A 23,954-nucleotide genomic window follows, 5' to 3' on the forward strand; every position below is an offset into this window, starting at 1 on the left:
ATTCCTTGTTTTCCCACCTGCACTGGACACAGAGTACTGTTGACTCTAAAGAGTGAGTCCTCTTCGCAACACTGCTTCACATTCAGGAAGACTGTGACCATGGCTTTTCTCTTCTGGTCTAAACAAACCCTATTTTTTACACTTTCCTTATGGATAAGGTTATGCAAACTTCATTACAGAGACCAGCGAATACCATCTAATTTCTTCATATAATTTTTATTTTTCTATTTTTCTTTAAAAAAAATTGCGATACACAAAAGAGTATTTCTGGATTTCTTCCCTCCCTATTCGAAACAGTAAGAATGCTACATTGCCTCAAAGTATTTACAAGGTGTTTCTGCTTGGAATTAGTGAGAAATATGTTTCTAACGATCTCCCTGCAGGCAGAAACCTATGGAGCTGGGAAATGTCTCTTAGTGGGGCTTGTTTGCAGTGAAATGGCAAGTGCGAAAGGGGATCTAGACAGACCATCAAGGCTTTGGTCTGGCTCTCTCTAGCAACTTTTTCATGATCCGAATGGGCATTGATTCAAGATGTGTTCCTGTGGAGGGTAAACAAGATATGTTCCTGTGCAGGGTAAACAATAGCTCAAAGCAGCTGCTAATTAGCTTGGCTCTGTTCTGCTCTGCTTTTCATGTCTAGATACCTCCTTCAGAAATAAGAAGTACAAGGAAAACATCCAAGCAGAAGAATCAGAAGGCAAAGAAAAAGAAACAGATGGGGATTGCAAAAGAAAAACTAATAAGGAGAGACCTCATTTCACAAAGCTTGTATAAAGTCGGATTGCATCTGTGCAAGAAACAGTGACTCAGAAAGAGATATCTGCAAAACTTGGTAGCCTCTTTCTCTCTGAGCCACACCTACACTAACACACAAGGATCCCTTGTTTATGGCCACTGGAAACTTAGCTTTAAGCTTTCTACCTCTTTCCTCCCTTTTCTACAATGTACTGATTTGGGAAGCTGGGCTCTCCAGCTCACATCAAGAAGTTCATTGCTGAGTGCAAGTTCAGAGAAACTGCTTTGTGTTCCTGGAACAGCTTATGCCACACTTATTTTGAGATATCAGACGTGCTAATGTAGCTATTCTTTTATGTCTATTAATCATAGATACATATTAGTACCTAGTTTCTGGCCAAACGAGAGCCTTTCTAATATTGTTCCTATCCATCTGGCTGCACAGATGAAAATTCTTTTTTGGAACACTTGGATTTGTTCCCAGTGTAGGTAAGCAGGTAAATGTGTGTTTGTGGGTGTATAAGAGCACCAGAAATCTGCAAATCTGCAGAAGGAGTCACTCTTGCTTTAAAAAGAAAAAAAAAAAAAGGGATAGTGCTAAGAAGGATTGGGAATATTTCTCATTTTTCAAACCCTCAATTAGCAGGCATTTCTCTTCATAACTGATCCTAGAAGAAAAAGACCTTTCTTTCCTTGCACCACAGGGCTGAGAGTTCTCACTCCAAATTGCTTGCTATTTACCTGAAAAGTGGAACTCTTCAAAGTTTACCAGAAGGAGGAAGGAACATCTCCAACAGTGCCAACTCAGCACACTAATTTGAATAACACCCCTTGTTAGCTTGCTTGTTACCTTGAGTGGAGACTCCAGAGCATTATCTAAATGCAGATTTTTGTCTTCTGCTTTGAGAACATCTCAGGTAATACTGAGCAGCTAGCTCTCTGCTATTAGCAGGTCTGCAGGCATTAACACGACAGTCATCTCACCTGCTAATTTCTCCTGCCAGTCTTTGCCTTATAGTGCCTTATCTGCTAGCTTGTAACATAAGCATTTTCTTTGAGTAGCATCATCCGTTAGCAGTCAGTCTAATTTGATTGTTTCCAAATCCTAAAGGACAGCTGTCAGCCACCTCCCTTGAACAGATTCGAAGGCTATAATCAACAGATCTTCTTAAAAAGAAGTTATTCAAAGTATAGCTTATCACGATTTAAAAAACTGTTCAGACAATAAACTAGTCAATTTACTCTAATGGACAGCTGCAATCTGAGTATTTAGTGTCTCATTAATATTGACTGGCAAGATTTGAAAGAATTTGAATGTTATCGATGTCAGCTGCTAAACTGGCAGGACATGAAACATTCATGTTAAATATTTTTACTTGCACAGGAAGCTAATTCCAGTTTATTTTTTGAGGTGTTAACTGTTGAAATTTTGGTTAAAACATGCACTTTGTGAATCTGTTCAGATTTCCCTTTGAAATAATCAGTTATTTCTCATAAGGCTGTAAAATAGTGGGGATTTCTACTGATAAATTCCATCTGGGCTCTCTCTGCTTTTGGCATCAGCATGTCCTGCCTGGGAGAGCAGTGGATGTCTACCTGGACTTCAGCAAGGCTTTTGACACTATCTCCCATCACATCCTCATAGGCAAGCTCAGGGTGTGTAGGCTGGGTGAGTGGATGGTGAGGTGGATTGAGAACCTGCTGGATGGCAGAGCTCAGAGGGCTGTGATCAGTGGCACAGAGTCTTGTTGGAGGTCTGTAGCCAGCAGTCTCCCCTGGGGTCAATACTGGGTCCAGTATTGTTTAACTTATTCATCAGTGACCTGGATGAAGGGACAGAGTGCCTCCTCAGCAAGTTTGCTGATGACACAAAACTGGGAGGAGTGGCTGACACTCTAGGGGGCTGTGCTGCCATTCAGAGGGACCCAGACAGGCTGGAGAGATGGGCAGAGAGGAACCTCCTGAAATTCAATAAAGGCAAATGCAGGGTCCTGCATCTAGGGAGGAATAACCCCATGTACCAGGACAGGCTGGGGGCTGACCTGCTGGAAAGCAGCTCCGCGAAGAAGGACCTGGGAGTCCTGGGGAACAAAAAGTTGACCATGAGTCAGCAATGTGCCCTCGTGGCCAAGAAGGCCAATGGGATCCTGGGGTGCATTAGGCAGAGTGTTGCCAGCAGGTCGAGGGAGGTGATCCTTTCCCTGGTGAGGCCTCACCTGGAGTACTGTGTCCAATTCTGGGCTTCCCAATACAAGAGAGACATGGAGCTCCTGGAGTGAGTCCAGCGAAGGGCTACTAAAATGATGAAGGGACTGGAGCATCTCAGATGAGGAAAGGCTGCAAGAGCTGGGCCTGTTCAGCCTGGAGAAGAGAAGGCCCCCGGGGGATGGGAGGAGGGATCTGATCAATGTGTATAAGTATCTGAAGGGAGGGTATCAAGAGAATGGGGCCAGAGTCTTCTCACTGGTGCCCAGCGATAGGACGAGAGGCAATGAGCGCAAACTGAAACACAGGAAGGTCCATCTGAACGTGAGGAAAAACTTATTTACTGTGAGGCTGACTGCACACTGAAACAGGTAGCCCAGCGAGGTTGTGGAGTCTTCTTCTCTGGAGATATTCAAAAGCTGTCTGGACACAATCCTGGGTAATGTGGTCTAGGTGACCTTGCTTGAGCAAGGGGGTTGGACTAGATGATCTGCAGAGGTCCCTGCCAGCCTCAACCATTCTGTGATTCTGCCCTCTTCTGACTCCCCCACTTTTGCTAGCATCCAGGTGAATCACAACTGTAAGTATAGTCTCATATTTGTGCAAGGAATGGCAGAGGATTTTTATTTCTGCTTGAAAAACTGAGAATGGAAATGTAGAGAGACTGCTCCACAAAGCAGTCTCCTACATCCTCAAAGGTATTTTAGCTATTTTAGAGTTACTGAGCAGCACCTAAAACTGAGGAACCCCAAAGCAGCATGTTTATCTCCCTAAGCCGGTAAAACTCAATGCACGCGAGAGCCCAGGAACGCTGCCCAGGCCCAGACCATGGGGACTGCACTCCCTGCTGGTGACCCCAGAGCCAGCCTCTCCTTGGTTTTAAGACAGGTGTGTATTTTATCCTTATTTAAGAATGCTATTAATAACAGCACACAGCATAGCAGGCAACATGCCTCTGAGTTACCAGTGTCCTCCCAGGTGGCGAGAAAACCTGGGGCATGTTGTGTTTTATGCGGCCTCACGAGGCTCAGGAAGGGCTTGCTTGTTAATTCTTATGCATCCAGACAGGGAGAAACTATTACACAAACTAGCTGTTGGACAGTTAGACAGCTGTAGGAGAATTATACTTTTCCCAAAACCTAGTTTCTGTCTGTTTTAGGAGCCCGTTATCAGTTTTGACACTGGCACCTGCATTATTCTGGACCTATGGAAGTCTGCTCTAATGGCAGAGCTTCCCTTGAGGTTGGTTCAGGAAGCCCTCGGTCGCTACTGAGTGCCTTTTAACCACATGATAATAATCAAAAAATGCCCTTGAGTTAGCTCCTTGTCGGGTAACAAAGCAAAAGGCCCTGAAAGGCCTGGAGAGGGTGTTTAGCAAATAACAAGACCTGTAGACCTTACTGTCAATGACGGGTAGACAGACAGCTTCAATATATGAAGCCACAGACTTACTGGAACATATTTAAAGCTACTTACGTATAGTTTGTTTTTCAGAAATAGAGAGATATTGTTCTCTTTCCTCTTTCCAAATATTTACTTGTATAGCAGATTTGAACTATTACTGGCTTGACAAGGAAATAACTATACACAAGCTTATATTGGTAGTTTTACAATTAATTCTATATTTTACTTTTTGTGAGCTGGAAGAATCTTTTTGATGCTGACAGGCAATTGATTAGAGGTGGATAAATAGAATGTCTTGAATGAAGCATTTAGGGGATTCTGAATAATTTGCCATCCCTTATCAACCTTGAAAAGTTTTTAATTATTCACTGAAGAACATAGATTAAAAAAAAAAACAGCAAAACACAGGCAACAGGCACAAACTTAAACACAGCAAGATCTGTCTGAACAGTTGGAAAAGCTTCTTTACCGTCCTGCTGCCTGCGCCCTGGGACAGGTTGCCCAGACAGATAGTGAAGGCTCCACTCTCGGAGGCCATCAAAAGCTGTCTAGACACACTCCTGGGCAACGTGCTTTAGGTGATCCTGCCTGAGCAGCAGGGTTGTGTTACGTGATCTCCAGAGGTCCCTGCCAATCTCAGTCATTCTGTGATCACCCCCCCCGCCCCCCACACACACACTTATTATTTATATTGAACCCTATCAATAGGTCTTGAATTCGACAAGTACCCTTGCCACTTGATATTGAGAGCAATCCACATCAATACCATTTGATACCTACCACGGGCAAAAGCGGCCCGAGAGCCAAAGCCGTAGATGCTTGTTGAGAGTGAGACTTACCAACGCCTGGCAGGGTCACCTAGAGCCCCGCTGATGCTCCAGAGTAGAGGAGGAGGATCACCTCCCTCAACCTGCTGGCCATGCTCTTGCTAGTGCAGCCCAGGATACCACTGGCTGTCTTGGCCAGCAGGGCACGTTGCTGACTCACGATCCGCTTGTTGTCCCCCAGGACTTCCAGGTCCTTCTCAACAGAGCTGTTTTCCAGCAGGTCAGCCGCAGCCTGTACTGGGGCATGGCAAGAAGTTGTGGAGGGGGGGTCGTAATAAGTGGCAGGGGGGCATAATAAGTGGCCAGTGGGTGTAATAATTTGGGGGGGGGGGGAATAATAGTTTGTGAGGGGGCATGATAAGTGACAGAGGGCGTAATAATTTGGGTGGGGCTGTAATAAGCTTTGAGGGGGGGATGTTTTCAGTTGTGGGGCGGTGTAAGAATTTGTAGGGGGCATAATAAGTGGGGGGATGTCAGAATTTTTTGGAGGGTTGCAATAACTGGATGAGGGGGTGTAATAAGTTTTCAGAGGGGTGTAGTAATTGGTGGAGGAGGTGTAATAAGTGGCAGGAGGTATAATAATGTGTGGAAAGGTGTAATAATGTTGTGGGGGGAGTTGCATGAAGTGGCAGGGGGGGCATACTACATGGGAGGTGGTCGCAAGAAGGGGTGGGGTGGCATAATTATTGTCCAGTATGCCACAACTCTTATAAAGAGCAACAAATTGAATCTGAAGCTTTAGTGTACTGAAATATATTTTAATATAGTATCTTAGTATTTGACTAACTCGGCAAACCCCATTTTGCTTCAAAATATCTGCATCTGTTTGTACTAAAAGCAGGATATGAAAAGTTGATGTTCTGAAAACTTACCTAACTCCTTTTAATTTTGCTTCATGCTAAAAATGTTGCAAAAGGCTGAAATGGCTATATAAATTACACGAAATGAATGAGGAAATAACTTTTCCGTTTCTGTTGATTTAGAAAAAATTATTTTCTTTATAGTAGCAGTTATACAGAGATTGAGAAAATTTATATAGAACGTAGTGAAAGTATGAAGCCAATTTAAAAGAAAAAAATGTGAAAAACAGAGATTTTCCCACTTAGTGCATACAGGACCTCTTTCTGTGCCATTGAATGCAGTAGAAGTTTTGTCCTCCACCTCAGTGGACTTCATCCAGCAGAGTCCTCATTTACTAAGAGCAGCCCAAACCCAGATTTCCTAAGACAATTCTATTACTTCTTCCAGCCTATGGTTCATGTCTCATATGTGTTAATAAAATTGCTCTAAGAATGTTTACTGATCAGCAGAAACCAAAAATGGTGACTACAGTAACAAAACATCCTGTATTTTCAAATGCTCTGACAAAAAATCCAGTATCAGGAACATGTAATAAATATAAACTAGAGAAAGCTCTTTAAAAAAGATGAGACTTGGCTAACTGATTTCCCTGTACAGCTTGTCTTTTAGTTTCATCTGTTGCTAAGATACTGGCACTAGTATCTTTCTCCATGTCTTGCAACTGGAAGATTTACATTCCCTTACGCCCTGGAGAAGGCTCCTCCATGTGTTATATGCACGCTTTCACCTGCACCTTTGCTTTCAGAGAAACAGATGGAGACTGTAGGTGCGATTCTTGCCTGATGTAAGGCCGCATGCCTACAGTTACTACTACTTTACAACCACTTACAATATGGCCTGGTAAATGTAACAGCTTTATTTAGCAATTATGGTTTTGAGGCTGTATCACACTGGGCAATGTGGTTTCTTTTATAAATACAAATCACTTCAGTGTCCTTAAAGATATCAGAATTAGTTTATACGAGGGTTCTCATTTTCAACATTATCTTTCAAATTCAGTGCTGAAACAGCTGATTCCCTCAACCAATATAATTTTGATGTCTAAATGGTTTTGTATCTTAGTGCTCTATCCTTGAACCGTCATGAAGCCTCTAGGCTGGGAAAGCTGTCTTTGGGATCTTACAATTGATGTTGCCCATTTCCACGAGAACTGTAGATGGAGTCATTTGAAATAAATTAATTCTTTAAAGTTCATCACTTTCACTGCACATGTTTAAACACTAAATAATTTAACACTATTTGCTGATAGAAAATCAAAGCATTTGTCCCCAGCATGCTGACATTTACAACAGTGGGGAACATTTGCACATTTTATGCTTATGATAATAGATGAGGTATGAAATGGATTCTGATAATGCTTTGAATACCTTGGAAGTCTTGTCATTTATCATAGCATATGAGGTTGCTCCTGATCGCTATCATTACTCTGTAGCATTCCTATACAGCAGAAGTAAAAAGCAGGTCTATTTTGATAACTAATGGTGGATGAACCTTCAAAGGTCCAGTGAGCAGGTGCTCTTCAAACAACCCCATTGTAGCTTTTATCCCATTTCTTGTAAGTTTTTTTTTTTAATAGTTGAGTAGAAAAATGGCTGATATGGATTGTCTATAACCTCTTGTGCAAAGAGATAGATCAGATTCTATCTTGAAATGCTTTCCACTGCTACATTTCTGTGCAACTGTGAAATATCAGAAGCGACCATTAAAGTGGACTAGTTTCAATAAACTGCAAATCAGTTTAAATTTTAAATGAAGGCAAGGCAAATGTACGTGTGGTGCTAGAATAATTCTTTTAAAAAAGTTATCTTGCAAACTAGTAAGAGGATTTTAAACATTATTCGGTTTGTGCTTGAACTCCTTTATTGAAACGTTGCAAGTAAAGGCTGGAGAGTAAGATTTCTTTGGGTTCTGAATTTAAACTTTTTCAGCTTAAAGCTTCAGGTACAGTTCTGGCTCTTTGATGTCTCTGGGCTATATTCACTGCTTACTGTAAAACTGTAGGTTATGAAAAGGAGCACAGGATAGTCATCATTTATGTTTGTTCAAAATCTTTGAGAGGTCATATTTGAACTTTTCCAACATTGCCTCCCACCAAAATTAGATTAAAAGCAAAATAATTTTAGTCTACTACTAGTATGGGTCCATTCTTTGCAGTCCTCCACGCTTAACCAAGAACATAAATGGATGCATTCTTTGTTAATGATTATTTTAGTGAGAAAACAGAATAGGTGGACACTTCAAGACCTGAGCAACCTCTGAACAAGGCCTGAGAGTAGATTAAGGATTTTGTTTGGAAATCTCTAGAAGGCCCTGGGCGTGTTGGTGCTCCTCCACTGTTATTATGGTACAATCATGTTCCTGATACTTATTAGTCCATCTCCTCCTGCTCTCTCCCATGTACACAAGAACAGAATGTGGAATCTGCTGTCCTCTTCTAATGCTAATTTAGATCGTGACTTTACTGCCATAAGTTGCCTAATCATTGTGAAAGAGGAACCATTCAGAAGGAGCACATAGAGATGTTTGTTCCTCCTGGCAAAATTCCTCAAAGTATCAACAAAACAAGATGGGCTCTAAAAAGGTTTCAGCTGAATCTAGCTGATTTTAACAGAGCTCTACTGACATAGGCACAGGAGCTTCTGATTTGTTTGAGGTTAAACAGAATGATGTAAGAACAACAACTAGCATACAAAAGGAAGGCACCAGCTGTGTTTCTACTTGTCTTCCAATGTATTGTCTTCTTATTTTAAATATTTCTTTATGTTCTGGTATAATACGTGCTTTCCATTTGAGTTTCTTTGGATGCCCATAGTCCAGCGCAAAGATTTGTGCCCCATGAAGACTGAGATACATTTGCTGGTCCCCTGCAAAATCCCATGGAACTACAAGCATATTAGTCATTAAGCTGATGTATCAAAGTTTAAGAGCCCACTTTTACTTTCCGGTCACCTTCAAACTCTGAGAACTGCAGACAAAATTGAGAACAAGATCTGACCAGCCAAATGTACAGCCAAGAGCTCTCGTTCCAGTTTCCTGCCAGATTTATCTGAAGCAGCTGGATTATCTGTGGCTCCTGTTCCAGGCCTCACCATGGGGGCAATAAACAGCGGCAGAGAAAAAATACCTAGGGCCGGGAGCAATGGCATGTTAAACTGCTGCTCCTGAATCCAATAGAGATTACGACTCAGCTTTGTGAGGTTGAACCAATGGCAGCAACAGAAAAGGAGCTAACAGCTTGGTCTCTGTGATATCAAGAACAAACTTCAATTTTAGTGGAGCGGAAGTTTCACCTTGACCTTTTAGTTACAGTAACGATCGTTTATAGAGCTCTGCTAACCTGTGTGGTGTAAAAACATAATAATCACACAGGTTCTTTGGACACTAACATGGCAAGGAAACTGCAAAGCGTGCCTGAAGGTGGGAGTACACTTCAGTAGCTGCACTGGGAAAGACAGATAAATAACTTTTGCCTTCACTGCCTGGAGACAACAGACAATTGCCCCTCTAATATTTTTGGAAAAATAATGATTCAGGTTCTGTATTCAGTCTCAGATTTGTTGATGTAGCTGGGAATAATCAGGTGCTACTTTGTAAGAGCCAGGCAGCGAGTCCTATTCACAGTTGTCTCATGCACTGATAATTGCAGTAAATTCCAATCACCAGCAACGTCAAAAGTACTTTATAGATCTTCGGTGTTATTTGGTCAGCTCTCTAAATCCCACCCTCTGTGGTCATTATCTTCAAGAGTCTCTTATCTCTACATTTATGTTTTTATCCATCAGTGCTGCTCACAAGTACCTAATCATGCCTCATCCTGCCTGCAGTCACCTTACCCTGAAATAAATAGCTCAGTACTTGCATGCTACGTCAAGTTGTAATCAAACAAATGAATTAAGCATCGCAGCACGAGCCAACAAAGTGGCAAAATACATGCAATCTGTCCTTGGGCAAAGAGCCTTCTGTGCTGCAGCACAGTGCTCACCTATCTCTACCTAATCTAAAAGTCATTTTTATATTCCTGAGATACATGAGAAAAGAGAAAAAGTGGATCCCCTTCCCCTTATCCCACCTGATTCATTCTGGACTTCAGACTGAAGAGTTATAGCTGATATCAAGCAGATGCAAGGCCACATCTCCAACTTGCTGTGCTAAGACAGACATAAACAAAGAGTTTGAGATCTCTGTGCATCTCCTGCTCCTTGTATTTAAAAAAGAAAAAATCTTTCCTCTTTTGAGAGCGTGATGGATGGCTCTTCATTGACTACTGCAAACAGCCTGGGACTGCAACTGGTACTCAATAGATCGAGCTGGTAAGCCATCTCCTGTTCATATGTCTAAGAGATCTCACCTTCAGGTTGTCACATAGGTACAGCTCTGTACATCTCAAAGCACTGTTGGCTTGTGCAGTATTTCTATTATGATAATTCCAAAAGGCCAAAAGTATGCAGTAATTTCACAGCAATTCATTAATTTTAGTGTTTTATACTCCAAGTATATGAAATGGTGAATATCACTGTACATTAAAAAGAGACACACCTATTCTGAAGCATTCATGTTAGAACTAATGGAATATGTATGCTGACATGAGCATTACTTAAACATGTCTTGAAACAAAAATAAGTCATATAGAAAATCTAGTTAGAATTAAATAACCCATTTAGTAAATATCCCTTCTCCCCTACAAATAAATACATTGGAGAGCTTGATTTCTCACTGCCCGCTTGCTTGCATTCACTGCAAAAAAAACTGTGTTTTTTAATCTCTAGATTCTACTCCCCAGAGAAATCAATAGCCTCAGCTAATTTATCTCATGGTCAAAGTGAAGTGCCTGTTCTAATGTCTTTTTAACTCAAGATAGTTAATGAAGACTATTTACTCAAGAGCATGAGAAAAGATCCCGCTGTTTAGCAATGAATATGTGCCCTTGAATTAGGGCAGCATCCACTTCAGAAGAGGGCTGGTAGCATTCTCACCTAGGAGAAGGTGTATCAGGAGAAAGCTTTATACCCCCCAGGGGCACCAGCTGGGATGCCAAGGCCAGGGCTTGCCTGTTGGTTCAGTTTTCTTCCTTCCTCAGGGATGAGGGATGCTTTCCTCTTTTGGCTTGTCTGGGACTGAAGGCTATGTTGCAGATTCCCCAGGTGAAGGTATCTATTAGATCTTTTTGTTACCATCTACTACACAACAGGATTAACAGATCCTGTTGGAGATCAAGCTGTAGAACTATTTAAGGCAGCCGTGTGAATTTTGCTTCATTCATTGTTTTGACTGAAGTAACTATTTTTGGTTACAGTCTAGAAGCTACTTACGAGAAGCACTGTCTTCCACTCTGTTTATCACCTGACGTAGCATGGAGCCCATGACTCTGGAGCTTCTATGGGCTGTTTTGCTGTGGCTCCCAAGTAAGCCTTCCTTTCTTCCTTCCCCTTTCCTAAGAGGAACCCCCTCAGCTATACACTATTTCAGACCATAAGCCCAGCTGGCAGGGCAAAATCCATGGTAGAACAGTCTTGCAGAAGTTGTTGTGAGAAAATATGAAATGAATTCTTGGCTCGGAATTTAGGAACCTCTATTTGCTTAAATATAATCTTCCACTCCACAGTGCCTTCTAGTATTTGCTCAATCCCTTTGCATAGACATATTTGTCATCTAATTTTTATGATAAACACTCATATAGTGTGGCCTGATAGATACAGAAATGAACTCTGAAAATGTGGGTTTGCCACTCCATGAGTGACAACAGGAAAATGACTCATCTCTGCCTCTGTTTTTGTGGTAAATCTCACCCTCAGCAACACACCAAGTCATGACCGCATTACATTTTATTACTATGAAAACATTTCTTATTTTCTCATAAAATATATAATAAGAAATTGACATCTTCTTTAAGTTCAAAGGAAATTGACTATTTCATGTGAAAACATGGCTACGAGACATAAAGACTTGATCTTAAGTATTGGCATCCAATGTTCACTCCTAGCTAGCGAACAAACGTTTGAGAAATCTTACAGCCAGTTAAGAATAATCTCAGCTTTGTCTAATTACCTTCATTTGTACATCATGCAAAAAAATCTCTTTTTAAATTGCCTTACAGCTAAGAATTAACACTTTATCAATTACAGTTATATATGTGCTCTCACTCTGGCTACCAGAAATCCAAACGGAAGATATGCTACTTGGTCTTGCTTGAGTTGCTTTAAGGTAACATCTTTAAGATTCCAGTCACAGTAAGTATTGTAACACATAGAAGGTAAATTAGTATTTGATAAACAGAGTACTAAAGGGATTTCATACATTGTGATAAGTGGCAAATAATTACCTAAAATAATAATTATAGTACATACATAAAAGGCTAAAAATATATTTAAATCAGAGGCAGTGATAGATCCACAAAAGTCCAGATGGCTTGAGTTTAAAGCATGGTTAGGACTCCACCCCACATAGTGAAGAAAAATGTGGAAAAAGGTCTTACTAGTCAACATTTCTATAAGAAATATAAAAATCACCTTTCATTGCATTGCAATAGGTAGTGATGATGGTGACATTCTATGTTTTTCCTACATCTTGCTGCCCTCTGATAATGAAAAGGATGAATAGAAGTAATATACATGATTTAGAGCATGTTTTGCTCATTCTACACCATGTAGTTACTGCAATGTGATTAGTTACCTTCATGTATTGCTTGTGAAAATCTCCATCATTGAGATCTCCAAAAACTACTGAATGAAACTGTGGGAAAAATGTGGGAAAGAGCATGATCTATATTTGATTAACAACTTAAATACTTGATTGAATGCAGCAAAACGATACAATAATATAGGAAAGGGAAGGAAGAGACTGTATTTCCAGTTGAGATCTCCAAAAACTACTGAATGAAACTGTGGGAAAACTATGGGAAAGAGCATGATCTATACTTGATTGGCAACTGGATTGAATGCAGCAAAATGATACAATAATATAGGAAAGGGAAGGAAGAGACTGTATTTCCAAATGAGAAGCAGGGAGAATTCAGAATTCTAGAATATTGATACTTGAATTGGAATTGGACTAGTTATATCTGTCTATGTTTGTAGGTATGAAGAAGCAGACTTCACTTATCCTTGCGTTATCCTGCCAGTTTTTGTAGTTTGGTATTTCCATTCTTCTATTTCGTAAACTGTTTTCTACTTTTCTTAACAGTATCAGGTCAAACCTGCATAAATACATAGAGCTTACTGTGGAGGGAAAACAGACTCTATACTTGATACAGTTATATGTACAAAGTCTATATATTAAAAAGGGAAAATTTCTAGTCTCTTTCAGCTACTGTTATTCTGGAGCTACTTTTAGCATTAGGAGGCAACAACTTTTTTGGTGGAACTGTAATTTTTAAGTTGGTTAGGTCCTTTTAAGACTTTGATATTAAAAGTTAGAATAGGATATGTTGCTCCAAGACTTAGTTTAACGTAGAATGGGTTCCCTTACTATTACTTCTATACTGCTTATACAATAGCATTGCAACACCACTAATGCAATTATTCACCATTACTGTGATAGAAAAATGTTCCTTGATGAAAGAAAGTAATTTTGTGCAAAACTGTACATTTCTAAGCAATTGTGTGATGCTCGTATGACATTACACTACTGAAACAAGAAGACATCTAGTAACAAACCCAGACAATGTGTGTGCTTGGGAGAAGTTATATATTGGAGATCATATTGCAATACTCCAGCAGGTTCGTATCTCCAAATTTCTCTCTCTCCTTTTGTAAAGAGCACCATGGTTAAGTATAAATAGACATTCTGTTTTCCTTAAGGTACGTTTCTCCACGTGGCTTGCACAGCAGAGATACTGCGTCCAGTAAAGGAATCCCATTTCTGCGTATTTCTTCAAAGTGTCACTGCACTCACAGATCGTCGATGGCTTCCGTGGTTAAATTTTTTAGCATTATCTCTAGTTAGTTTGCTAGCATCCTGCCCAGGAGATGCTACCCTATTGGGAACAAGGGGGTAATGGCCAGAGAAAGGTCCTGCTGAGGAGTCTGTAGCAGTAGATTCTTCCTGTGCCCACCTATTAAAGAAATAATTGCCTTCTTCAGGTGTCCATTTCCTGAGAGGATTCATTTCAGAGGTGGAAGGTCCCTGGCTATCTGGGAACCCATGAGACACAGCTGCTGATGCTGGATGCAGAAATGGTGAAACACATAAGTGGTTGATGGTTCGGTCAAGGTCATCATTAGACGCTGGTGATGCTATGGGTTCATCAGAAGTAGTTTGTTTTCTTGACCTCCATTTCTGGATTTCAATATCTTGTTGCTCTTTAGGAAGTTTATCTAGTTGCTGAGCTTTCAGAATCAGAGATGCTCCAAAGGTTCCTCGTAGGGCAAAAATAAAGTACCTGATGAAAGAGGAAGAGAATGTATTGTCTTAGTGGGTTGCATCCATAATCTGCATCACTTAAAACGAAATCAGCTGCTTATTTTCCATTGCTCTGAAGAGCTCTGGTAGACACCTTAGACCTGGTAGATGTAAGCTGATTCCTGGATCTCAATGCAGAATGTAACTAGCCACTTACCTTGAACTATATAGAGTCAGCTACTTGTATACAACTACTAGATATACTATAATAATAGAACTGTTTGCTGAACAGTGCAAGAAAGGTACACAGAAGCTCAGATACTGCAGAGATGTAATATTTGCGGAGGTTAAGGTTATACTTACTTATATTCTTAAAAGAGGCTAAAAAAGGGACATTAATTTGGTAGATGACATAAAACTAGAAAATTAAAAACTTCACCTTCTAAATTCTTCAGCTAGACTAACTGCAGAAAGGGCTTTTAAGGTGATGGACTTTTCAGGCCTGTTTGCACAAGTGGGTGTGGATAAGTACACACTTGCTCTGCTCATGCTCAGGCTGGTCGATCACATAAAATTTGAGGTCCTGAAGCTCTCCAGTAGCTAGCAGTGGCTGGGCAACTTAGAACACAACTAGCGAAAGCTCAGGTCAAACTCTGCAGATCTGATGTGGACAATATTTTCTTGCCTTTTCCCTCAAGTTGTTCTCTCTGTCTTCTGTGCGTGTTGCAGTTGGAACAGGCAGGAGGACAGAAAGGGGCAGGAGAATTGTGCCTTCTGCCCTGTGAACTTCTCCCGCTTGCCTCTGCCCACTTCCCTCCAGGATGTGCTAGTCATTTACCTGATGGGCTTCTGCAGGGCTTTTGGGCAGATCACAATCTGCTTTCCACAAACAGTGAAATATATCTGGCTATTACACTGAAATCCTCCAAGAGGCACGGTGTTTTCCCTTTGCCAATGAAGGAACATGAAATTCAGCTCCCTTTTTTTCCTCAGACCTGAGGGTTTTAATAGCTAAAGGTGTGCAGGGCTTCCCAAAACATAGTTCAAAGGCGCTTTTCAGATGAAAATGCTCACAAGATGCACTGCAAAGTGCTGCCAGAGAGTGCTCCAGGAAAAGTCTGCACCCACGGCAGGGCACAGGCAAGTCCCCATGGGGTATGTGTAGCATCCCAGAACAAGTCAGCTAGCACAGAGGGCACTACTAAAAGGAAAGCCTGAGCAAGTATTTAACAAAATCTCTTAGAAAGAATTCAGAATCTCAAGGCTATAAACTCCAACAGGTTTCCGAGGGAGACAAGGAGCAAACAGTGTGGTAAGAAGAACCAACTGAAGTGCAGGACTCTATTTAACAAAGGGTGGTTTCAACACTGGTGTGATAAGCTGACACAGCTGTGTGGAAGTGAGGGGCTGGACTTTCCATGAATCAGGGGTTCTACAGAAAGTAATCTGGGGAACCTACAAGAAAGAATAGCAGCTCTCCAACCCTGAAATTACCAAGATACAAATCTTTAAGCTCATTATACTGAGGCAGCAACAATCTCAACGTTGCTGAATCCCCAAGATGGATATATGAATTCTTAACCATGTCTGACGTAGCTCCCAGGAGAAAGCTCAGCGTCAAAAATGACACTGTGAACGTGGAGTGATAGGAAGACAAAAATCACACGAGAACAGAATAGATTGCGAAAGGATGCTATACCTAAAAGATATGAGACCTCAATGAACCATGTGTTGCTTATCCTGACCTGAAGTTCGTATAATGCAACACAAAATCACAAGAGAATCTGAACTCAAATGAGGAAATAACTACTTGAGGAAAAATATCGTCTAGTCTCAAAAGGTTCCTTTTTCAGACAAAGTTAAGGCCAAAACTTCAATGCCTTAAAGTATTTACAAAATTAGATATTAAAAATATTTTCCTGGTTCTTGCAATAGCAGTGTGCTGGCAACTAGAATGAGCAGCAGACTAGCGAGAGTTTAACAAGGCCATCTCTTTCATTGTCCAAGCAAAAATAAAAAATCGAAGTAAGCAGTACAACTCAGAGGAAGCATACCTGCTTAAAGAATGATTAAAGTATTAAAAACTGAAGGCAGTAAGGTTAACATGCACATGGGAACAAAATTGTTATGTTTTTCAAATCAAATTTTCTCATGAACCTATTAAAATAATTACTATCCCTCCCCAAATATTTTTCAGACTCAGTTTTCAAAGCAATTTTTATCATACCTCATCTGTGGCACAGAGTAAAACTAAGATTCTGGATGTAGACAATTGTTTGATACAGAGACATACTCTTAAATTGGGCTTAATAACGCACTGTAATGTACTAAAGAAATAGAATACATTTTGCAGCTTTCAGTTTGTATAGGAATATCTCAGAGCTTTGCTCTCTAGTCCTGATCTGCTCAAAAACTCTCTGTGCTTATCATAGTGAGTATTTATGCAGAGGATTTGTGCTGGTAAATTTTGCAGCACCCCGGAAAGAAAGGTTTTCCTGAGCAGAAAACAAAGGCAATAGGTGCAGAGTGACTTGTCTTTGTTTATATAAATGAATAAATTTAAGGTTCATGAAATGGAATATAAAACCCAGGCTTCTGACTTTCAGACCTGTGACTGTCTGTGTGCCTGACATACCTCATATCTATAGACATCATTACCGTTATTTCACCCAGATGCCTACAAATCCCCAAAACGAAAATTGAGAAGAAACCAGTGCACTATTCAAACCTTGGTAAGAGTGCAATGACTGGGGTAATGAGGCACAATAAATAGAAGGTAGGGTCTGAAAGCTGCCTTTCCATAATCCAGTAGGGGGTGGTGGGAGGGTTGCAGACCACGCAGACAGCATTGTAGACCACTGAGAAGATGAAGTAAAGCACCACGCTCCCAATCATCGTGACCCAGTGAAACACCGTCTGTAAGCAGAAGTGCACAACATGACAGCAATGTATGTTAGATCTTAACTCTGTTTTTAAGACAGGAGGACATAAGGAATAATTAGAAAGAACGTATCATACAAGCCCATGCTACTCAAAAGTGCAGCAGGAGAAATACCTAGAAATTAAATAACCAAACAATGGCAGTGAATATGATTTTAAAAAAAAAAAGTCAAACTGTTTCCTCCTCATATACTAAAGTATGCAAAAATTGTGTACTGTTATGTTCAAAGGCACCGTAGAAGCAAATGCTCCTGCTCTGCTAGAGAAGCTATTATGCCAAGGCTAATAATCAACTTTGCCACATTGCACTTGGTGCATACGCTACTTACTTTTTGTGACCCAGAATTAAAGTAAATCACTCTGAAAGACAACGCCATGTCTACACAGCATGCTGTGTTCAGAAAAGTCACATGTATAGCACAGGTCAAATACATACCCATGTTTTCATTTCTAAAGCCTGGTGCAAGAGAATGGTGAGGAGGGAGATGGTATTGATGGGGGTCCCGAAGGTAAACACATCTATGTCAGAGCCCTTGTACGTCTAGAAAACAGGAAGAGAGACGGAGGGAAACCTCGATGATTCAGAAGTCAATCTCTATTTTTTCAATATTTTAAAGAGAACAAGAACGAGAATATAAGTGCTCCATGTACTTACCAAATAAGGGACAAAGAAGCAAACAAGGCTCTGATAGAAGGCGTCCAACATTGTAACAATAAAAGTTGACAGCTTGTATATCTGTAAGAGTTTGCGGTGAACAGTCATTATGACAGGACACACATCTCTGTTCTTATTACAGACGTACTTGCTTTTTGTATTTCTACCAATTAGTCTGCTGATTATAGCTAACTGGTCTCTGTTCATGATCAAACACCTCTTCAGATGCTGATTTGAACCAAAGGCTTATCCTTGAACAGGCATTCTCTCTGCGTTGACTACAGAGGGACCTTTGGAAGACTAGCCAGTCAACTAAAGGTTGCAAAGTCAGACGTCATGAATCTCTGCCCCATCCCTCTCCACAGGAGCCCATTCCTCAAGCTCTTTTTCACACAAAGCTCTTTCTGGGGCTACAAAACTAAGCAAATTTCTTTTCTTCTACTGCTCCATCCACTGAAGCATCTACTTTGAGCCATTATAGTATGACCACATGTCATATTTAAACTTATCTTCAGACCTATGGTGACAGAGTTGTGGTGGAGTAGGAAGCATCGGTGCAGTCAAAATGCCAAAGTAACAACAACTCTCTCTTCAAAACGATAGAGAACATATGTTTCATGTATATGTGAGGTCCAGCAGCTGCTAAGAAAGGGAATGGAAAGCCCTGCAACGAATCCTCAAAGTCTGTGCTCCTAGAACTAGATTTTTAAAACATCAGCAAAGACTACGAACTACTGATGTTCACCAGTGCTAAAAATTATAGTCCATGATTAGGAAAGTAGCTGTTCTGTAAAAAGAGGGTGAGAGAGAAGAATTCCTAAATATTGTGCAATTTTGTGACCTGAAACAAAGGACACATCAAAATTTGCCCATTAACATTTTCATCATTTCCTATTAAAAGTCTTAAGACAATCTGGGAACAAGCCTTTAGAATTTTACCAAAGTGTGATTATATGCAAAACCAGATATGCATGTCTATATATTTGTGATCCTCACATACCATAGAGATCAGACTAGTTCTGTAAACTTAACAGGCAGTTTAAGGAAATCTTAATATAATCTCTTATGTATATTTCTTGAGAGTTAATAATTCTAATATTCAAAGTAAAGTAAATAAATGAAACAGTTCATACCTAGAACAGCCTAGACACCAAAATGACAAAATCCTCTGTGCATTAAAATGTCTGTTCCTGAATATGAGAGCAGAAAAAAATGGCCTGCTGTTCACTGATCTAACGTTTTAAGTTTTTTTGTCACTTTCTGCTGCAATCTTTTTAACAAGCTTTTCGTCTAGCACTCCTCAGTAGGCTGAGACTGTTCAAAAAACCCAGATCTCAGCAGAGTTTAATCAGGGAGCAGCTAAACTCTTTTACCCTCAGTTGTTATATTTCTTATTCTTTCATTTATTTCTCCTTACACCCTCATTCGGATTTTTTTTCATGTATATAATCGGTGTATGTATATCTATATATCTATCTGCTCCATCATCTTTCTTCAGATCAGCAACACTGAATGTCCCTAAAATGAAAAACTCCCAAACCTCAGGGTTTCAATTCACAGGGCTGACTCACTAGTGCATCACTTCATTTACTATAATGCAGCCTGCTGGTACCAAACCAGATTATGCCATATACTTAACTGAAGAATAAACCTTATGAAAGCTACAATTATACCTTCTCTTAGTGGTCATTAGCAAACAAGAAACCAGGAATGGATAATTTGGTTCCAGGTGAGTTTGAAGCAGTTTTCTTCCTTCCCTCCCCAAAAAAACAAAAAAAAGTTGTCGTCCTTTGGCTTATCAAGCAGATACTTCATTCAGTAATCAAGACATACCTCTGAATTCTGCCCATTCTTGTATAATTCAGGCAAACCTAGAAGTGTTTCTGCAGAAATGTCTCTGTCGAGGATTCCAAAGAGAATAGGGGGCATCGAGGTGAAGAAGAGATTGAAAAAGATCATTTGCCAATAATCTATCATGGTAGCACCGGAGAACCCACAGAAGAACTGGTACCAGAAGAGCAAGTTGACGTAGCTCTGTGGAAGAGGCAAACACAAACTCAATGTCATGGTACAGGCTGAGCTGTGGCTCCCCACACATGCAGAAACGCATCCTTCCCACTAACATTTCATTTCTCTCCGAGTTTTGGGAGCCACAAAGTGGCACATTTCCTGTGGCCTCTCCTTTATGTCCTCTTCCCTCACATTGTCCTCTGCTTTTAAAGCTGGTGTGGACCCTTAAGTTGGCAATGCGTGGATCATCTATGCTCCCCATCAGTCCATCTATGAGGTCCATGTAGCACATTGGTTTTTAATGTGTTGTCCTAAGAATACATCATTTTATTTATAGGTACTTTCAGTAGACATCCCTGCACTTTATTTCTTAAAGTAGTATATCTTAAGTATTTCACATCAATCCAGTGTGATACAGTTTTTTAACATCAGTTAGGTTTCTTTAAGAAAATATCAGAGAATAATTAAACAAATTGTTCACAGCTCTAAGCACCAGATTTTTAAATCCTTTTACAAGCCAGTTGTCAATGTGGAATCAAAGGCCTCCTGCTCTCTAATAGTACCAGGAGATAATAGAACAGCAGCATCCCAATCTGGAGAGCTATTTCATATTGCAAATAAATATCCTTTGAACTTTGAAAGGATGCTCAGCCAGGAAAAGAAAAGTTTCCATTTCCATTATAAATTTTAACATTGATAATTTTGAATAAGGATTATGTTTTATTTAAAAGAAAATGCACACTTGGAATTCTAAGTAAATAGTTTTTTATGCTCAGAGTGTATTTCATGTCAAATCAACTTGTTTGCACAGGCTTGCAGAAACTATATTGCTATCAGGTTTATCCACTTTATATTACTCTTCAATGCACAGCTTATTTGCATATACATTAAATTTTTAATAAAAATGCCAGATATGACTGCATCAATGCTTGCAAGCGGTTCCTATCAAATGAAATGCAAAAATTCAGAGGTTTCGCAAACAACTGTTTCTCAATGCAGAGCTCTCTTTTGTGTTCTAGCACTAGTAATCCACTGTTCCTTATGCAAATTTTATTTTGAGGCTCATGGGTATGGCTAGAAAAGTTTCTTGAACTACCATATAAAAGTTACTAAACCTTGAGTCCTTTTTCCCTCTGGAATAATCCTATTTCAAAAGATATTTAGATCTCATATTTTCCTCAATGCTTTATGCAGCATACTACTAAGAATGGGGGAGCCTAGTGAAAACTTGCGAAATGAAGAAACAGTAATTGCATTTTAATAAAAAGTAAACACAGCCTACAAAAAATAAAAATAAAAAAATCTGGACTTAACCTCTTCTAGAATGAAGACTTCCAGAATCTTTATCAACTTACCACATTCTTGTAGAAAAAGTAAATCACCATTTTTGCCAGGCGAGCATAACACCAATGTCCATGGACGAGAAGTAGTTTTTTGAGATGCTTAAATCGGGATATTGCAAAGTCACTAGCCATCACAGCCTTCAGTGAAAAGAATGGAGATTATTTTACAATCTATTTTACCACTCAATATAATGATATTTGAACATGGACATTGAAACAATTTCCTGTTATTGCATGTAGTGGGAAAAAGATTTGAGAAAATAATTGGAACTTTCTATCTCCCTAGAACCTTCAAGCTTAGGAAAATGAGGAAGGGGGATATGTGAGAAAGAATTTGTAGCAGGAAAATACTGAATGAGAATCAACAGAACCTGGAAATGCTATAGCAGAGATGATTCACAAACTAGATGTTAACCTATCACTGGACAGACATCTGTTAATTTTCCAGGCTTATGAGCAAACACGTATTTGTCCATGCATGCTAATTGTTGGCTCAAAAAACTTTTTACTGGACCTGTAATTATGGACCGCATACTAGTCTATGACAGCAATGATGCCAACTTGCACCTTTAAGATGACACTCTGAGTATATGGCTGCTATAAAACTTATGAAGCATCAAGAAGCCACTTGACAAAAGAGGAAAAGAAATAAATGCAGGGATACCTGCATGCCTTCTTGGCCAGATATTCCGATTCCAACATCAGCTGCTTGAATCATACTGACATCATTTGCCCCGTCCCCTAGAACAGAAAGATAGGAGGGAACAACAAAGGAGTGAGAAAGGATGCTTAACATTACATGCCTATAGTAGAACAATTAAAAAAAATCCCAGCTGTACTGATAAACATAGACTATTCCATAGTAACATGAATCTTGATTAGGAAAGCTGATACTGGGGGTCAAGCACTCAAGAGCTCTAGGCTCTCGTCTTGGTTGGAAGATCGTTCGTCTTAGGAGACCTTGTTCCACCCATGCTAAGCCTGGCATTGAGGTTGGCTAGGTAGTGGCACAGACACCCTGACACCATCCACGTTTCCTCCGTTTTATACATTTCTGCTTGGTGATCTCCATGTACTCAGCAATATGCTTTGCAGCACCCTACTTCCTGAATTCTCCAAATTATATCACAAATTATAATGCTATTGACACTGTAACAAGCCATTTTCAGGAATTATTCTGCTCATTTAAACTTTCAGCAATATGTTAAAATACATAACCAAATTTCCATGGAAAGAACAACCCTGGTGGCCTGCAATGTGCAGATTGAATTAGGTTAGCTGGTAAAGCAGAATAAATGAAGTGGAAGACTGAAGGTTTATATTTTGAACTCTGAAGCAAAGCATGAAGTTTTGAAATATATCAGATTTCCTTTTCTGATGTGTCTTTTTTGGTCTTTTTTTTTTTTTAGTTTTAAGTTGTAAAATATCAATTCTGCAAGGATTTTAGTGGGATCACTTACGAACACTGCAGCAAGAAACTCAAAGCATTTCACATTATTTGGAGGTAAAAAAAAGCAAAGGATTCAGTGCTTAACGCTACTCTAGGGATAATAATGTTTTCAGTGGATGGGAAAATCTGGTAGGAAAAGGGCTTTATAAAAACACAAAGTGGTAACTACTATTGACAGCTTTCCTTCCCTCAACGCTAGGGCATTCTGAAGAATACGCACAGGCATTTGTGCTGATGTGCATGAAAGGGACAACTGGGAGATTTTGACTTTGGAGTACCTTCATCTTGTTTAAATGGGCACCAAATTTGCTCACTGAAAGCTGGAGAAGGGCTTTTATGTGATTGTTGATAAGGAAAGAATATCCAATACTATTTTTTCATCTTATCTAGCTGAAAGGAAGTTAGCATATACAAATATTAGTATATACAAATCATAGCATATACAATATGTTCCATACATTTTCATAACTCTTAATGAAAGAACTGCTTCCCTCTTTGTCCTGTAAGAGACTTCAAGAGCAAGGTACCTATTGACAGCGTCATCACTTTAAGCTGCCTCCGGACTAGCTTGACTACCATGCTCTTCTGGAGAGGCGTGGAGCGGCAGCAGAGGACCGAGCGGCAGTGCTTCGTCAGGGCCAGGAACGTCTTTTCCAGGCCCCCTTGGAAGATGACATTCAGCGTTCTTCCATCAATCACCAGTCCAAATTCAGGAGAGGGGGCCCCAGAGACTGATAAAGATGTTGGGATAATGCCAAAAAATTTCCTCCGTGGTTTTTCAACATCATAACTCTTCCTCACTTCTTCCAAGGTTAAATTCAAGAGAGATTCACAAGTTTCCTGTGAGAAAACATAAGTGGTTCTAGAAATAGCTATCTACCTGTCTCTTTAGAGCAGAATACCTTACAAAATATATGTATGTATGATCATGACAGTTTGTTTAAGCCTATCAGATAAACATTAGGGAAAACTGACTGAGAAACGCACTAATTCATCAGATTGGAGATTACTTCAATGACGTCATCAAATCCTTCACCAAAAACATTGTACATCTTATCACCTATTTAACTGCAATAAGAAATTATTTTAAAAGAAAAGCACATTTGTAGTGCTGAGAGTTCAGAGAAAAGAAAAGTACTGATTAAGTCTTTCTAAAGGAGATTTCTAAAGCTAGTTCTAACATGA

At 39.9% G+C, this 23,954-nt stretch overlaps 1 protein-coding gene and 1 long non-coding RNA gene across 7 annotated transcripts in view; one reads left to right on the forward strand and one right to left on the reverse strand.

The window, feature by feature from the left end:
• Positions 1 to 23,954, forward strand: part of LOC104151033 (uncharacterized) — a 91,031-nt gene that overhangs the window by 50,061 nt on the left and 17,016 nt on the right. The gene's annotated exons all lie outside the window — the stretch shown is intronic.
• ATP10B (ATPase phospholipid transporting 10B (putative)) overlaps positions 5,926 to 23,954 on the reverse strand; it is a 331,169-nt gene continuing 313,140 nt past the window's right edge. For all 6 annotated transcript variants that reach the window (XM_068959946.1, XM_068959947.1, XM_068959948.1 and 3 more), the window contains 8 exons: positions 23,297 to 23,609; positions 21,984 to 22,060; positions 21,332 to 21,457; positions 19,800 to 20,000; positions 17,967 to 18,047; positions 17,748 to 17,852; positions 17,100 to 17,287; positions 5,926 to 14,411 (listed from right to left, as the gene is read on the reverse strand). In XM_068959946.1, the coding sequence (XP_068816047.1) occupies positions 13,904 to 14,411; positions 17,100 to 17,287; positions 17,748 to 17,852; positions 17,967 to 18,047; positions 19,800 to 20,000; positions 21,332 to 21,457; positions 21,984 to 22,060; positions 23,297 to 23,609 (1,599 nt within the window). In that variant the 3' untranslated portion in view covers positions 5,926 to 13,903. The remainder of the gene's footprint in view (positions 14,412 to 17,099; positions 17,288 to 17,747; positions 17,853 to 17,966; positions 18,048 to 19,799; positions 20,001 to 21,331; positions 21,458 to 21,983; positions 22,061 to 23,296; positions 23,610 to 23,954) is intronic.

The sequence above is a fragment of the Struthio camelus genome, chromosome 13 (genome assembly GCF_040807025.1).
Source record: "Struthio camelus isolate bStrCam1 chromosome 13, bStrCam1.hap1, whole genome shotgun sequence".
Lineage (NCBI taxonomy): Eukaryota > Metazoa > Chordata > Aves > Struthioniformes > Struthionidae > Struthio > Struthio camelus.